A 16,353-nucleotide genomic window follows, 5' to 3' on the forward strand; every position below is an offset into this window, starting at 1 on the left:
GTGAAGGATGTTTGCGAGACGAGGCGCAGTCGGGCAGCTATGGAGAAGAAGCCGAGTGTTGACAGCACAAGCAGGAGCATTGGTACAAGCGCGGTGTGGCTAGATCTTGGAGACGGGCTGCCTGCTTGCATACATGCTAGTTACTCTGAGCGAGGAGTAGTCGGGGGCTGGTGCTGCCAACGCCGACAGATTGACGAGGCCTGCGCGCGCACCGAGACGGATCGATCCGCCTGAAAGGGCGGGTGAAAGGCTGCACGATAATAGATTCTCTAGCGGAGAGAGGATATGCGGCCCTGGGCAAACGCGCTGCTGCTGCTGCCGCTGCTCCTTACCTGGTTCCGGCCTCTTGTCCATGCTTCCATCACGAGCGCGAGCGTGTCGCCCGCGTCACTGAATGCGGGTGATGTTAGCGACGTCACGGTCACGTTCACGACCGCGGTGGACGTCGATGTGGGCGGCTCCGTTCTGGTCCAATTCCCCACGGGCTTCCAGATCTCCAGCGGCGCAACTGTAGCTGTTCAGACGGCGGGGAGCACCACCGCGCTATCGGTGCTAGCAGTCTCGACGACGCAGCTATCGGTGCAGGTGGGGGCTACGAAGATCTCGGCTGGCGTCACGTTCCAGTTCTCTGTTGCAGAGGTCACCAACCCAGGCGCACAAACAACTGGGGATTTCACGATCAAAACTTATGACACCAGTAGCACCATACAGGAGACAGACAGCGCTGTCAGTGGGGTGGTCATCGTGAAAACGACGATGACTGGCGCTACCGTAGCTCCCGACAGCCTGAACGCAGGCGTGGCGGGGACGGCCACCGTGGCATTCACTAGCGCAGTGGGTCTGCCGGTAGGCAGCATTGTGAAGGTAACGTTCCCTAGCGATTTCATAGTGGAGTCCACGACGCTGTCCTTTGCGACGAACATCGGCAGCTCCAGCACTGTGGCGACGTCCGGCTCGGTAGTGACCGTCACAATCGCGGGTAGTGCGGTGGCGGCGGGAGCAAGCGTGTCGTTCAAGCTGGACGGCGTCACGAACTCGGGAGCGAAGACGACCGGCACGTTCGCGTTGGCGACCTTGGACAGCTCGTCGAATATATTCGAGCAAGCCACGGTGATCAGTGCAGTGACCATTGTGAAAACGAATTTGACTGCGGTTTCGGTTGGAGTTGATAATGCAATCGCGGGTGTGGATTCAGTTTACAATGTCGATTTGGTGATGAATGTTGATGTACCAACAAGTGGATACGTTGTTCTTGGGGTACCAAGCGATTTTACACTGTCCGGTAGGATGTTGTTGGAAGATTCGTTGTTTTCGGTAACGTGGACCGGAACCATCAACGGTCAAGCCATCAAGTTCAAAGCCCTATCAGCCTACGTTGCGGGACAGCATAGTGTTCAAGTCAAATTTCTCCAGAACCCAGGTAACAGTGTCGGGTGGTATGTGATCCTGATTGCTTTCTCATCTATATATATATATTTTGCGTGGAACAGGAGCATCTACCACTGGAACCTTCACAGTGTCGACGACTGATGCAAATGGATACCTTCTAGAGAGTGCAAGTTGTGGAGGTGTTGTGATTGTGCCAGGTTCTATTACGGATGCAGTCCTCGTTCCGCAGTCGCCTCATCCTGGGATTGTTTCTCAAGTTGGCATTTCCTTCACTGCGTCTGCGGGACTTGCAAAGGACAGCCTCCTAGCAATCTATTTACCCGCAGGAGAGTATGATGCTGCTGTGGATGTCGTTTCCGTTGTGGTGTCATCACCTGCAAGTTCGACAGCTACAGCGTCGTGGAATAGCACGACCTCGGCAATCCTGATTCTTTTGACCAGTTCAACAGCGATACCTCACGGTGCTGCTGTGAATTTTCAAGTTACAGCGCTAGACATGCCTCAATCCGTCCGGGCAACATCCTCTTCAGCAACGATAGCGAGTTGGAATGCCATGGGGCTTCAGCTAGATGGCGCGAGTACGTTAATACTCAGCGCGATTACGGCTGTCCAGGGCCTCCCATGCACATGGGCCACAGAAACGCCAAACCCAGGCATCACATCAAATGTGCTGGTTACTTTCAAAACAAACGGTCTGATCCCAGTTGGCGGCAAAATCACACTGGTATTGCCAGCCTCCGACTTTTACGCAAGCTCAGCAGGAAATTCGCCCTCTGTTGTGTTTAAATCCCCCAGCACTGTAGTGGGCACCGCATCGTGGAATTCCACGACGACATCGCTTGATATCTTCATTTCAAACGATACTATCCCGGCCTACACAGTCGGCGTTCAAGTAAGGATCATGAAACTTGACACACCAGGATCTGTACGCCCTGGCTCCAGATTACCAGCCACGCTAACGACATTTGATCCACTGGAAATTAAGATCGACGGCTCGAGTACACTTCAACTGGATACTATCACAGCAGGTTACATTTTGGGAAGCCGCATCTGGACTGCCGTGAACGCAGTAGCAGGAGTAACTAGCGACCAGACCATCGAGTTCTTCATTAGTGGGAGGATCGATCCTGGTGGAACGTTTGAATTCACGCTCCCTGATACGCAATGGGGTATGGCCGCGACGGGCTTTGCAACATTTACTTCACCAAATTTGGGTGCCGTTGGGTCGATGGTGTGGGATGAGCTCACACTAATGATGACTGTGACGTTGACTGGAACGGCATCGCTTTCCGCGTATACCGGGGTAACGTTGGTCATTCAAGACGTCACGAATCCGCCAAAGGAGACATGGATCAACAACGCTTACCTCACGACCAGAGCAGCTGATGGCAGCATTATTGATGGTCCCGATACCATTTCTGTATTGACTATTTCTCGAGGTGTCCTGACAGGGGCAAAGTCATGGACTTCTGTGACTACCGCAAGTGCAAGTATGCAAAGCGATCAACTTCTTAGCTTTACCCTCAGTGGGGCGCTCCCTAGCGGCAGTATCATCGTAATAACTCTCCCTGCAGGTGGCTGGCGAATGGTCAACAGCGCATCCGTGACGGTGTCGTTCTCACTACCAGCTACAGGGGTAACTATTCAGTCGGCCGTTTGGTCTCCAGGAAGCTTTCAGCTACGTGTCATTACTGCTGGGAGTCTTATCGAGGGCACTCCAGTAGAGCTGCTTGTGTCTGGCATGATCAACCCGTTCTCGAGTGCGGCCGCAGATGTATGCAGTGTATTAACGATGCTTGCAGACTCCGGGGTTGTTGATGAATCGAACGATATTGTCGTAAATATGATAGTGAGCGATCAATTACCGACAAACGGCTCATGGACGTCAACTATTGCTACTCCAGGAGTTCTGTCGTCGCAGACCATCACATTTACAACGGGAGGAGAATTGGAGCCTGGTGCAACATTTTGTATCACGATGGTGGACACTTGGATGTGTATGGCTTCGACTTCCGCCTCATTAACCTTGCCTGGAAGTTCGCAGTCTTCTCCGTTGACACTCACAGTCAACGCGACAAGTGGTACTTTTTGTATGCAGACTGCCGTGGTAATTAACCAAGAAACGAGTGTTGTCATCGCCCTGACTGCTATCCTGTCGCCCGAGTCTACTCGTCCTGAGAGAGTAGCGCCACTACTTATTCTAAGCCACCTCGGAGGAAATGTGAACACCGGTTCCATCCTCGTTAATCCGATCACTGCGGGACCATTAACTGGTCCGCTAACATGGCAGACTTTGTTTTATAGCCCTGGCCCAGTTGCAGGTCTAAAGACGTCTGCGAACCTAGCATTCAAGACAACAGGTCAAATCGCAGCAGGAGGATATATCCTTGTGGAGCTTCCCTTTGAGTGGGTCATGGCATCGACGTGCCAAACATCATTCATTCACCCACCTGTGCTTGGTACAGCATCCTGCAGTCAGAATAACATCAGCATTCACTTGTTAGACCCTCTCGTCGAGGCGACAGACGTGAATATTTCATTCGCTGGAGTTTACAACCCCTCCTTCGTGATGCCAGAGGGAGTTGCATCGGCTCAGACTATTGCAGCCGATGGAGGAGAGATCGATGAAACGAACGGCATTATCACAGGCGCCATCACATCAGCTGTGACAGGAATCACCAACTCTGGTGACAATCTCGTTGCTGTGGTAGGTGTGACCAAGGTATTTCAGTTTGACGGTTCTGCTATTGCCGTTAACGACGTCGTCAAATTCGTGGATGCAAGCACCACTAGTGATACGAACTGCGGAACGTCAACCACCGGCCAATCTGATGTCGGAGGCGTCAGCGTGAAGTATTTGAGCGCCAATCTCGATATTGCTGTAAAGTTCACACAATCGTCACTGGACAGGAAGCCATTTGCCATTTGTTACAAGTTCGGCAATAATCCTTTTAAGTTGTACTCGGCACTAAGTATCACGGTCAAAGAGGTCAAATCCGTGACGTCTGATGTTGGGTTTCCAGACATTGCAGTGGCGGACTTTGTAAAGACCTGGAGTTTTGGTGGAAATGGAATTATGGTCGGCGATCAAGTTCGATGGATTGACCTAGACGTGGTGAACAGTGTGGCGTACATTTTGAGTCCACCAGACTGTCTTGACAATTCAACCCTCGCAAAGCTGTCACCTCCAGTTTCTGGAACTCTAAACGCACCAGAAGATGGCTACACCCGAGTGATTCAGGCAAACCTGGGTTCTTCTTTTGCGTTCTCTAAAGAAAGCAGTGGCAAGACGTATTGCCTTTGTTACAAGTTCGGCAACGAACCGTTCACCGTCTACCCGTCAATTACAGTGCAAGTCAACCACCTTCGATCTATCGCGGCGCAGTCTACTGGAAGTGATGCGGTTGCCGTGGTGAATGCGCCGAAAACTTTCGTTTTCTCTGGAGATGGTGTATTTCTCAATGATCGACTGTACTTTGTCGAGCTGGGCAGCGTGTCTTCCTGCGCAGAAAGTAACAACGATACGTCGCTGCAACTTACACACATGATTAACGACCAAGAGCAAAGCATGCTCTTCATAGATACGAATCTTGTGACCGAGGTCAACTTCGATGCTGCAGCTGCTGGCATGATTGTGGTCCCGTGTTATCAGTTTCGAATGGAGCCACACCAACTTTATCAGGACATTCGGCTTACCGTAAAGATGGTCACGCACTACACCGGGGCGCTAGGATCACCGCAACTCGCTGTTGCAGAAGTAGCCGAACCACTGACGTTTCTTGGGTACGGATTAGACGGTGGCGATCAGGTCCGGTGGATTTTGCATGGCGAAGAAGACTGCGAAAGCAGCCTCGCATCGCTAGTAGAGCCGACCACTTTGGAAGTTGTTGATACCATTCCGTTGGACAACAATAGTGCGGCGCTGTTCAACTTCACAACTACACAGAGTGACTTCAATCCTGTGCTATGCTACAAGTTCGGTGAGGAGAACTTCAAACTATATTCCAGCATTTCAATTGCAGTTGGGACAATTCGAGGTAAATCTTCTCTCACTGGAGCCAAGGACGTTGCAGTCGCGACTTCACGAAAGAATTTTACACTTGTGGGAACAAACGTGGCTGAGGGTGACCGAGTTGGCTGGACCACCGTAATCGATTCACCTACTCCGTGCACAAACCTGAGCTTGTTGGTGGCTAATCCGTTAAACACTGACAACGACTATCTATCATATCTGACGGATTCCAACACATTCGGCGTTGCGTTATCGACACTAACCTCGGGAACGCGTGTCTACCTATGTTATGGGTTCGGCCAAGAGCCATTCAAGTTGTATACTGGATTCTACTTGGACGTGAAGAGTATCACAAACATGCGAGCTCTTGTTGGCAGCCCCAATGTCGCTGTCGCGGGTGCACTCAAGACCTTTTTGTTCGATGGAGACGGGGTGGCCACGGGCGATTTCGCCAAGTTCGTTTCAAGCAATAGCTCCTCCGACTGCACAAATCGAGGCGTCACACTACTGAATATCATTAAAGAATACGATGACTACGACGAAATGGCCATGTACCTTTACGAGATTTCGGACATTACCACCACGGGAAGTTTTCAAGTGAGTAGTGACAGTATGTCGGCGGGGCTAGATCGTGTTCTCTGCTATCGATTTGGGGTAGAACCGTTTGTCTTTTACAATAATTTCCGCGTTGACGTGAAAACGATTTGGGCACTGCACCAGTTTGACGCGAACGCAGCTGGACAAGACAATATAGCTGTGGTAAACGAACCCAAACAAATGGCTATCGACGGTGTGGGCATGAGTGCGAAGGACACACTAAAATTCGTTAACGCGACCAGCGATAGTGGCGACGCTGATTGTGTAGACCTCCCAGCACAAGGGCTGAATGGTAAGCAGCTACAAGTCACCGCTGACTTGACGGTATGGCTACCCTTTGACTTCGGATCTAGTAGTGGGATGTGGACACTATGCTACAAGTTCGATGACGAGCCCTACCGGCTGTACCCTACCGTGACCATGACGGTGAAGGAAATCACTGTGCTGCTGGACTACTCGTTCCAAGATATTGCCGGTTTGGGAGGCGTTGCCACTATTGGCCATCAAAAGCAATGGAAGCCCGTCGGGTCGGGAATTATGGTGGGTGACGTTGTCAAAATAGTACCACAAAGTGTGACCGCAAGTGCTGATTGTGGGGTATCTGACGTCAACATTGCTGTGGGAACGTCAATCATGACTGTCGGGGCAAAACTATCTTTCACTGGTACCATTACAGCTTTCCCAGCTTCTACCACTGATGTGTATCATTTGTGCTACCAGTTCCAGGATGAATCCTTTACTTACGTCCGCGACTTCACGTTGACAACCTATGGTATCACGAGCTTGGACCGCAGTGTTGTGCTTGTTAGCGCATCAACTGTAGCGCAAGTAAGCGGCTTTCGGGTCTCAGATACGGATGAAATGGGCTGGACTACAAGCACAACGAACTGTAGTCTGATGCTTGGCCGAACCGAAGTTTTGGGAGCAAAAGGGGTCATCCAGTTCTCCGACAGCTACTCACAGTTGTTCTTCTGCTACAGCTTCAATCGCCAACCGTTTGATATCTTCAAAACCGTGACGTTATCAGTCGTGAAGTCGGAGATTTGGACGCCAACGATAGTATCGATCATCGCGGACCAAACGACGGAGCTCGACGTGTCGGGCACATTCGGGATAACCCAAGGCACAGATCAAATTGCATGGGTGCCATCTGACGCCGTTGACTGCTCCGATAACACTGTCGCCAAGTACACTCAAATTATGCAGACGTCAGTGAAAAGTGCCACGAAGTCGCAGACGATCGTGCCGCGTACTGGTGCGGCAGCGTTTAACGCTAAGTACGTCGCTCCTTCTAGTGACAGTGGGGTCACCGCTACGGACAGCTTCTCCGCTTGGAAGTTGTGCTATCGGTTTGGCACAACCCCAACCTTTCTCATGTTCGGCGATGTGCTGTGTACAGTGCTGAATATCGTCCAAGTCCAGCTCATTAGCATGGAGCCTACAAGCACTGGGGCGGTGATGAAATTCGAGTTCGATGGTGTCGGCATGCAAGATTTCGATTCCGCGAAATGGGTAGATGCAACAGCGGCGTCTAGCGATGCAGATTGCAACATTTTGCCTGCAACTGGTGGAAGCAAGACCTGTGATGTTGTAAACTCCCGGGCAACATTCACGTTTTCTGAACAAAGCTCTGCAATGGCGCTCTGCTACAAGTTCATAGGGCACGTCTTTAAACTCTACACCAACATTCCGATTCAGAGCTCCGCTACATCTACTGTTAGTATCGGCCAGAGTGCAACCGGTGTTATTTCGACCAGCTACGACGAGGAGGCCACTGCTGCAGCCAGTGACCAGTTCACTGCAAGTCGCGATATTGCAACAGTCTCGCTCACACTTGACAAAGACATTAGCGAGATCCCTGCTGGATCGAACGCTGAAGCAGCGTTCAAAGCGTCCTTCATCGCGACGCTAGCAACCTCGTTGGGTATTGACGCGTCTCGAATCCAGATCACGGGTCTCGCGGCTGGGTCGGTAGTCGTCAACTTCCAGCTTTTGTCCTCCGACAGCGCCGCGGATCCATCCGTGACCGAGGCACTTCAAGATCTTCACGCGCAACTCATGGATTCTGGCAGTGCTTTACTCACGAGTAACACCGTTGCCGTGAAGAACCCCGCAACCGCGCTAAGCGTTACCTTGTCGTCACTTCCAGCTCCCGCCACTTCGACTACGGCAATTCAAGTGCTAGGATACCAGTCAAACGGACTCTTCTCATTCGTGAGAAGCATTTACAGCATCACGGAGAAGTCGTCGAGATTGGTGATTCCTGTTATCCGTCTTCAAGGAACAACATCGGTTGTCTCTGTCACTGTACAAATACAAACGGCGGGGACGTCGGCGGTATTGGGTAACGAATACACTTTTCCAACATCGGCTACGTTCGATGACACGCTGAGGATGCTTCATATGCGCTTTGACATTGGCGATGTCTTGCAGACTATTGAACTGGACATTCTGGACAACAGCGTGAAGGGAGCCCACTTCAAAACACTCGCGCTAGCCCTGCTCACTCCTCAGACGTCCGGGGCATCGCTTGGTTCGACAAAGGAGACCGTCGTTCGTATTTACGACTACAGTGATGGCACTGCACTGGCAAAATCGAGCTTTTCAGCTAGCGATTCGGATCCGAAAGAAAAGCAGGATCCTCTACAAGGTTGGCAAGTTGTCGCCAACGGGGTAAGTCCGCTACGTGTCGATGCGAACGGCATTTTTGCTGTCGATGATGTCTTTGGAGAAGCGGAGTACAACCAGAAATGCGATCTTGCAGCGCCCACGGGCGTGTGCAGCTACGCCTGCGAGCTTGGTGGTGGGCTAACCACGACGGACGAATTGGATTCCACCTACAATACATTTGTTCTTGACGGAGACGATTTTGCTGCGAGTATGATCAGTGTCAGCTCCTTCCCGTCCGAGGTACGAGTACTGCATTTACGAACTCTCTCATACTCCCTGGCAACTAACAAATGCTGTGCGTGTTTTAGGCACTCACGGTGTCACTTTGGGTGAAAACGTCGCAAACGGACCCGGATGCTTGCTTGTATTCGTACGCAGTCTCTTCCGTGACTGCTTCGGCCGTGCCATTAGCACTCTGCAACCCTCCCAGCCTACAGCTTTTTATCAATGCCGAGAGTGACATCAGTGGGCTATCAACGTTTGTGAACGTCAGCGATAATGCGTGGCACTTTCTTGCTGTAACGTGGAATTCGGAGGATGGTCGGGTGCACGTTTTCGACAACGGTATGTTGGTGTTCGACGGCGGGCCGTACCGAGAAGGGCTGACGATCGAGTCGAATGGGTTCTTCGTTGCTGGGCAGTTGGTGCTTTCGAGTGCATCTACGTCACCGTGCGTTATCGGGGCAGAAGCTCTAGCTCAAAGCTCAGCGTCTACAACTAGCAGTAGTAATCCTACCTTTGTCGCATCTACCTCGGAAGATGTTAGCTGCGACGTGGTCGCAGGCAGCGGGTTCCAGGGCCAGATCCAGCACGTCCACGTTTGGTCTCGAATACTCGCACGATCTGAGCTGCTGGGAGAGCTGGCGTGGCCGCTTCGTGTCGCCAGCAACGGCCTAATCCTCGGATGGAATTTTGATTCCTCGTACTTGTTACTGCAGGGGCGAGTGGTGAACGACTTGTCGATGCAGGGGCAGGAACAAAAGAACCTCGGTGTGCTTCACTGCAAGACTCGGAACACCACCACGCTGCAGCTATCAACACTGTCTCAAGCAACGATCAGTACCAGCAGTAGCGTCAGTAGTTGCCTGCTTCATGGCGCAGTTCCTCGCCTCGATGCGACCTTCCCGTGTGGCCCCGTGTTCTCCAATATTTGGCAGTTCTCGGCCCCTGTGACGTTCACCGCCAAGTTGAAAAGCGCATACGGCGGCCGCCTGCAGTTTCGTTTGCTCGCTCCGAGCTTCAACGGGTCTCCGCGTCCGCGTCGAGGTCAAGTGTCCATCTTCGGCTCCAGCAGTGACGGCGTCGCGACTCAAATGTCGGTCGCGTTGGGGTCCTTCGACCTGCCGTCGGCGTCTCGCTGGACGTACTACTCGGTTGTGCTGCGCGAAGACTTCGGGTGGATCACGGAGCCGGATGCTTCGTCGTTATCGAGCGACGGGTTTCAGGCCGTGCTAGCGAGTGCCACGGCGCTCTGGATCCGAGGCGATATATGGGGTTATGACTCCACCGGGCCAGGCCAGGAGGTGGTCTATCTCAACGACGTCGCGCTCTACGCGCGGTGACACGCATGAGACTCTAGAGGAGCTAGTTTATTACCCGTGGAAATACACGAAAGCGGGCGCCGGCCCACATCGAATCACAAAACTACGTCCACACACGCCACAAGTGCCGCCCGCTTAGTAGTGCATTGCTCAGTTGCGGCGACGAACCTTGCAGCCAGAAGTGTTGGTCGTTGTTGCGTCTGTGGTCGGGGCATCAGTTGCAGGAGCATCCGTGGCAGGGGCATTAGTTGCAGGTGCGTCCGTGACTGGTGCGTCCGTCGTAGTCGAAGTGTCCTCGTTCGCGCTGTCGTCGGCGGTTGAGGCGGGCGCTTCCGTGGTGTCATCGGCAGCGTCGCTGGCCTCGTCGGCTTCGCTGGCAGCGGATGTGGAGGTGGTCTCCGTCGAAGGTGCGGTGGTCGTGGCGGCAGGCGCAGACGTGGTGGTGGACGTCGAAGTGGACGCAGAGCTACCCGTGGTGGACGCCGTGTTGGAGCCGAGGCCGCTGGGGACGCTGCTCTCGACCGAGACGCCGTTGAAGGACAGCACGTCTTGCTTGCCGTCCACCATCTTAACGGCGCTGCCGTCGTTGGAGAGCGTGAGCTGGCCGAAGTGGAACTCGTAATCCGTGGGCACGGCGCCGTTGTAGTTCTCGGTCTTGGTGAGCGCGAGCACGTCGTCGCCCTCGCTGAAGTAGAGCGCCAGCTCGCCCGAGGACACGGCGATGCCGAAATTGTACCAGGTCTCGGTCTTGAACTCGGTGGACCAGCGCGTCTCGGTGCTGCCGCCCGTGTACCAGACGAGCTGCACGGGGTCCACGGACGCGTCGATGCGGATCTCGAACAGGTGCGACTCCGGGAAGATCACCTGCCACGAGTAGAGGTTCACATAGGCCTCCTCCTTCATGAGGCTCACGCGGAAGAAGGTGGTGCCGGCCGTGTTGCCGGCCACGTCCTGCACGAGCTCGGAGCGCCGGAAGTTGGTCTGGCCGCCGAAGATGGCCTCGGCGTCCACGGCCAGCGTGGCCACGCCCGTGTCGCCGTTGAAGGCGGGCGAGCGGCCCTTCTGGGTGACGGTGACCCACTGGTCCGGGCTCACGGTGCCGTTCTGGCGGTTGGTCAGGATGTGCGTCAGGTACTTGTCCGTGAGCGTGTCCACCGTCAGGTCCTGGAAGCGGCCGTCCCAGGGCAGCGCCTGGTCGTCGGCGGCCGACGCCATGGGCGGCAGCACGTGCAGCGCGGCGGCCAGCAGCGCCAGGCCGGACGCGAGGATCGAGTGGACGCGGGTCATGGCGGGCGAGGCAGGAACGGAAGTGCGCGGCTCGGGGCGAAAGCGGCAGTGCAGTGCAGTCAGTGCCAGTAGTGACCAGGATGCGGGCGACCAGGTTGAGGTGACTCCTAGCAGGTAGAGACCGAGGTGATGCAGCTTCCGCGAAAGCAGCTGGTGGACGGAGTAGTATAGTGAAAGCGAGATGTTCCAGCCGTTACGCGACTAGCTAAGCCAGCAGCTGACGGCCAGGAACTCGGCGTCCAAGGACTTGTCAGCAAAATGGCTGGGCGGAGAGAGCGATCAGGATCGGCGCGGCTGGAATGCTGGATCGCAGCGCCGGCAGGAGCTGAGCTGACCAGGTGAGCCGAGCCATGCTGCACAACGAGCGAGCGCGGCGTCGGCAGCCGCGGCCGTTGCAGAAGAAGCTCGGGGAAAATGCAAGGTGCAGTACTGTAGAGTCTGTCCGCGCTCGCACTGCTTGACGGAGTTTGTCCGCTGGGACAGGCGTCGTCCGCGGGTACTTTACTCCTCCACGCCACGTTGCAACGAAGAAATCTACGTGTAGACATTTTCGGTGAGGCTCGGAAGCTTGGAGCGAGGTTCCGGTGATTCTTGCTCATGTGCCAGCTGGAGGAAGTGGCGTCCGAAATGCTGACACCACCGGACTCGAGCGCGCATTTTGCTGTTGTTGCAACGATGACGCGAAGACAACTGACGGAGAATGTTGTAGGTGCTGAGACCACGACGAAGTGAGGAGATCCCCCCACGCAATGCGCGACAAGTCAGGGATTGTGCTGCACGTGTTGATCAGTGCGGTGTGTATGTGGAAGCAGGTTTGTCATACCGTCTAGGTGCGTCTGAAACAGTTTGACGGGGTTGAACAATTACCAGTGTGAGCTTTGAAGACTCGCAGCAAGATCTCAAGCGGCTAGGATAAAATGGAGTGATGACAAGTGTCAGAGTGCTCGACTCGCAAACGAAACTATCGTGCTTGCGACTCGAAGTCAAAACACGGGGTATTCTTTGCACTGTGCAGCAATGAGGTTCAAACGATTTTACGGGAACCGAGCAAAACAACCGTTTTGGTTTGGCTTACTTGCGGTCGTTGAAGGTGAACGAAACACCATACTCACCCTCTCCAGTGGTTTCGGTCGTGCATGTCACGGCCATCGAGGGTGCAGGGGTCGGAACCCCCATGTGGAGATGCCGGAATATGCGTTGAGACCTAAATGAAAAGTGGAGTGTAATGCTGGAAACTTTGCTCTGGTTGCCCTGTGCAAATCTGTCGAGACTGAAAAGACGTAACGAGACTATCACAACGCGATGTATTACTGGTTACTGTATTCTCGACAGAAGAAATATGTGTTTTTAAACATTAAAATATGCCGTGAAGGATCAGGTGGCGAGGATCCTTACGTCGAGACAGTACATGTATCGGATAGTCGGACTGACCGTGGCCGCATTGGTCTCCTCTGCGTATCCGAGTTATGAATCTATGGGCGAGGCACTGTGAATGCTGGTGTTACCTGGTGGCATCAGTAAGATGGCGAATCAAATCCGCTAATAATGCTGGCTGCAACTTGGACGACGAATAGCCAAAACAAATTGAAGTGCATGGGTGTGCACAGTACTTTGCAGCGAACGGTTTGACAGTTTTCCAGCTTTGATATTGTTGCCACGGCCTTCGCTGCGCACTGGCACTCGAGTCTCTGGTACCTCGATTCCGTCGGCGCCATCGTGATCTCGGTGTACATCGCTGTCAGCTGGCTCGCGACTGGAAAGGAGCAAGTGAAGCGCCTCGTCGGCTTGCGTATGTGTCAATTATTCCTCGTGTTGCTACAGTGGTTTAAATTTGCCTTAACTGGTTTGCACAGAGGCCAACCAGGAGTTTATCGATCAGATCCGACTACTGGGCGACCGATGATGAGAACCGACATCGTGCGTGCGAACCACTTCGGCAACTACTACTTGGCCGAGATGGAAGTCATCTTGCCCGCGGATGTGTGCGTCAAGGACGCCCACGACATCAGCCTCAGCTTGCAGGGCAAGGTGGAGGAACTAGACAATGTGGAGAGCGCCTTCGTGCACGTCGACTACCTAGAACGCAACTACAGTACGACAAGCACAAGGACCACTCCCCATAGTAGGTTGAGATCGGCGCAAGAAACAATGCATACCCACACAACACCATCTTCAATCGCCAAAGTTTTAGTTATCTAGGCTTCGTATTTGCAGTAAGCACTGCGCTGCTTTAATTCGCTCATTGTTAGCGAGGTATTGTCATGTGAGTATGTCATATTACTATATATTAACTTTAGATTCCCTATTTCTTATCAGGATTAAGAATAATTGCTTAAATGCGATAGCAATTTTGTTGCAGACTGGCAAATACCGATTCAACCCCAACTCGATACCAATGTAGACTTAGCGGACTCCTACACATCTTCCGATCTGGTACACCAAGGTCTCTCTTGATAAACGGATAAAGCTTATCGAAGCCAGGCGTCTAGGTTGTTATACGTGTACGAAACATGTTTTTTTAGACATCGTGTATTGAAAGTTTTGCTGGGTGGAATAGTCCGTGTTACAAACATTGGGGAGCTTACTTTGTTTCTGTCATCCTCAGATTGTAGCGCTAGTAAGCGCGGCCGTGAGCGGCTTTGCTACCGTCGCATATGCAACGATATTAGACGAAGCAACTTGGCACAAAGGAATTGATAACAGGTTTTAGATGAATAAACAGCGAACGTAAGAAGAATAAAAATATCTGAGCTGCTGCCATGGGTGTTTGGCTAGTGACGACGCTGGCGGCGGCGTGGGGATTGGCCATCATCATCATCATCATCATCATCATCATCATCATCATCATCATCATCATCATCATCATCATCATCATCATCATCATCATCATCAGCAGCAGCAGCCCTTGCTTCATCAGCCTGCCGTAGTGCAGAGTCCACTTGCGCCTCTTGAATGATTGGGTCCACAATGTCGAAGTATAGCGACTGGCGAATCGGTGCAGAGGAAGAAGACGACTAGAGCGAAGATCCACGGAGGATAGCTCGAAGAGTCGTGAGGCGAGGTCTTGGAGGAGGAGGCTTGAGGGTCTTTATGAAGACTCGAGCGGAAGTTGGTAAAATGGAAAGTGAGATTGAAATGGTTAGTTGTTTGTCGGCTATGGGCTACCTCGAGGAGGTACTTCCTTGTTACCCTATGTAATTCTATACATTTCACTATACAAGATTCTCCGTAGCCCTTGAAGTTGAATCTTGAAGGTAGGCAATGACTGTGATTCACCTGAACCGGTCCGAGGTCTTACTTGAACCGTGTATAGTAATTCCTAGTGAAAAGAATGAAAGTAGAAGTTGTGCACTTTTAATTATGCTCGCCCAAACATGTAGATTACCTGTGCCCAGGCGTGTACCTGTACGGTAACCTAGTGGTTGATATTAGAACGAGTGGCACTCGACACCTCAGCGTCTTGGCCGAGGGCCATGACGCTGGTGCGTCGTTACATCCTCCCGGACTTGACTTCTCGTTGACGGTTCTTGTAATCGTTAACGAGAACCTTCCAGTGCGACACATGTTTGATGTCCTTCTGGCGCTCCCACGTGGATTCATGGTAAGGTAATCCATGCCACTTGACAAGCCATTCTGGTTTGCGGTTAAACTGGCGCTTTCGGAGAAGTTTCTCGATGATATGCAATGTATCACCAGTGTCGTCATCGACAATCAGTCGAGAAGCCTTGGGAATAGGACGAGTCTTGAAACGAGACGGGTTTTCGATGTATGGACTCAGGACATCCACGTTAAACGTCGGATTCACACGTTTCATGCTTCTCGGAAGTTGCAATTTGGCAACGTTCGGCTTAACCATCTTGATGATCTCAAATGGTCCCACTTTGCGAGCAGCGAGCTTAGCACGTTTTCCTTCAATGTCCTGGGTAACATGTCCCGACGGGATACGACGTGTATCCACCATGACTAAATCTCCAGCCTTGAACGTGATCGATGATCTCTTCTTGTCATAGTACTTCTATTGACGTTCTTGGGCTTGCAACAAGTGTTTCTTGGCGACTTCAATTATCTCTTGGCGTTTTCCTTTGAACTGTTTTGCGTATTCAGCAATGCCATGTTGCACTTGGTTCATGGTATTTGGGTTGTCGAGCGGATTCAATGGGTTGCGTTCCTTGCGGCCAGTATCAACTTCAAATGGCGAAAAACCAGTAGATGCACTAACAAGAGTTGCATGAGCATACTCAATCGTTCACAGCTGTTCCGACCAGTCACGTCCGTGATACGATATCATGCAGCGTAGAGCGTTTTCTAGAATCAGATTCTGACGATCAGTCTGTCCATCAACTTGAGCACGATAGGAGGTTGTCATGTGAAGACGAATTCCCATGAGCTTAGCCAGAGACGACCAAAACTTGGAGACGAACTTGGAATCTCGATCGCTGATGATAATCGACGGTAAACCGTGATGGCGAACGACACAATCAAAGAAGTTGAAAGCAGTAATTTGTGCATCATCAGTGCGTTTGCACGCACGATACTTGGGGCGCTTGTGTATTGGGCCTACTTTGGCTCACTACTTTAGCTTACACGCCGCGCTACGTGTATGAGGAAGCGTAGGAGTTTATTAATAATTTGAATTAATTATACTTGAGTCCACAAGTATAATATAAATCAAATAAAACACCAAGTAGCTAGTTTAAGGTAAAATGAGAACTGTATTGTTTGTAAATTGATATTCCTCCTAAATCTGCTGAAACTGTTTATCATCTATGAAAGGGGTTGACAGCGGCTGGCTGTCAGAGCCCCGCCAATATGCACGTCTCTAATCGGTAGAAAGATGCTGCTTTCTACCAATAGGAT

General features: G+C 52.2%; 4 protein-coding genes across 4 annotated transcripts; 2 read left to right on the plus strand and 2 right to left on the minus strand.

Moving 5' to 3' along the window:
* Nucleotides 1-285: 285 nt before the first annotated feature.
* On the plus strand, nt 286-10,230 carry IUM83_05358 (Concanavalin A-like lectin/glucanase, subgroup; the record flags this gene model as incomplete). The annotated part of the gene is made up of 3 exons (XM_067929492.1): nt 286-1,183; nt 3,966-8,908; nt 8,977-10,230. 3 exons carry the CDS (start codon nt 286-288, stop codon nt 10,228-10,230), a joined length of 7,095 nt encoding a protein of 2,364 aa, XP_067799565.1.
* Nucleotides 10,231-10,359: 129 nt separating this feature from the next.
* IUM83_05359 (uncharacterized protein) lies at nt 10,360-11,496 on the minus strand (the record flags this gene model as incomplete). The annotated part of the gene is made up of 1 exon (XM_067929493.1): nt 10,360-11,496. One exon carries the CDS (start codon nt 11,494-11,496, stop codon nt 10,360-10,362), a length of 1,137 nt encoding a protein of 378 aa, XP_067799777.1.
* Nucleotides 11,497-13,395: 1,899 nt separating this feature from the next.
* On the plus strand, nt 13,396-14,423 carry IUM83_05360 (Cation Diffusion Facilitator (CDF) Family; the record flags this gene model as incomplete). The annotated part of the gene is made up of 2 exons (XM_067929494.1): nt 13,396-13,588; nt 14,272-14,423. The coding sequence occupies 2 exons, from the start codon at nt 13,396-13,398 to the stop codon at nt 14,421-14,423; spliced, it is 345 nt and encodes a 114-aa protein (XP_067799600.1).
* A 563-nt stretch (nt 14,424-14,986) lies between these two features.
* On the minus strand, nt 14,987-15,457 carry IUM83_05361 (Chromo domain/shadow; the record flags this gene model as incomplete). Its single annotated transcript, XM_067929495.1, has 1 exon — nt 14,987-15,457. The coding sequence occupies one exon, from the start codon at nt 15,455-15,457 to the stop codon at nt 14,987-14,989; it is 471 nt and encodes a 156-aa protein (XP_067799644.1).
* Between the last annotated feature and the right edge of the window lie 896 nt (nt 15,458-16,353).

Source organism: Phytophthora cinnamomi, assembly GCF_018691715.1.
Source record: "Phytophthora cinnamomi strain GKB4 chromosome Unknown Contig4, whole genome shotgun sequence".
In the NCBI taxonomy this organism is placed as follows: domain Eukaryota; phylum Oomycota; class Peronosporomycetes; order Peronosporales; family Peronosporaceae; genus Phytophthora; species Phytophthora cinnamomi.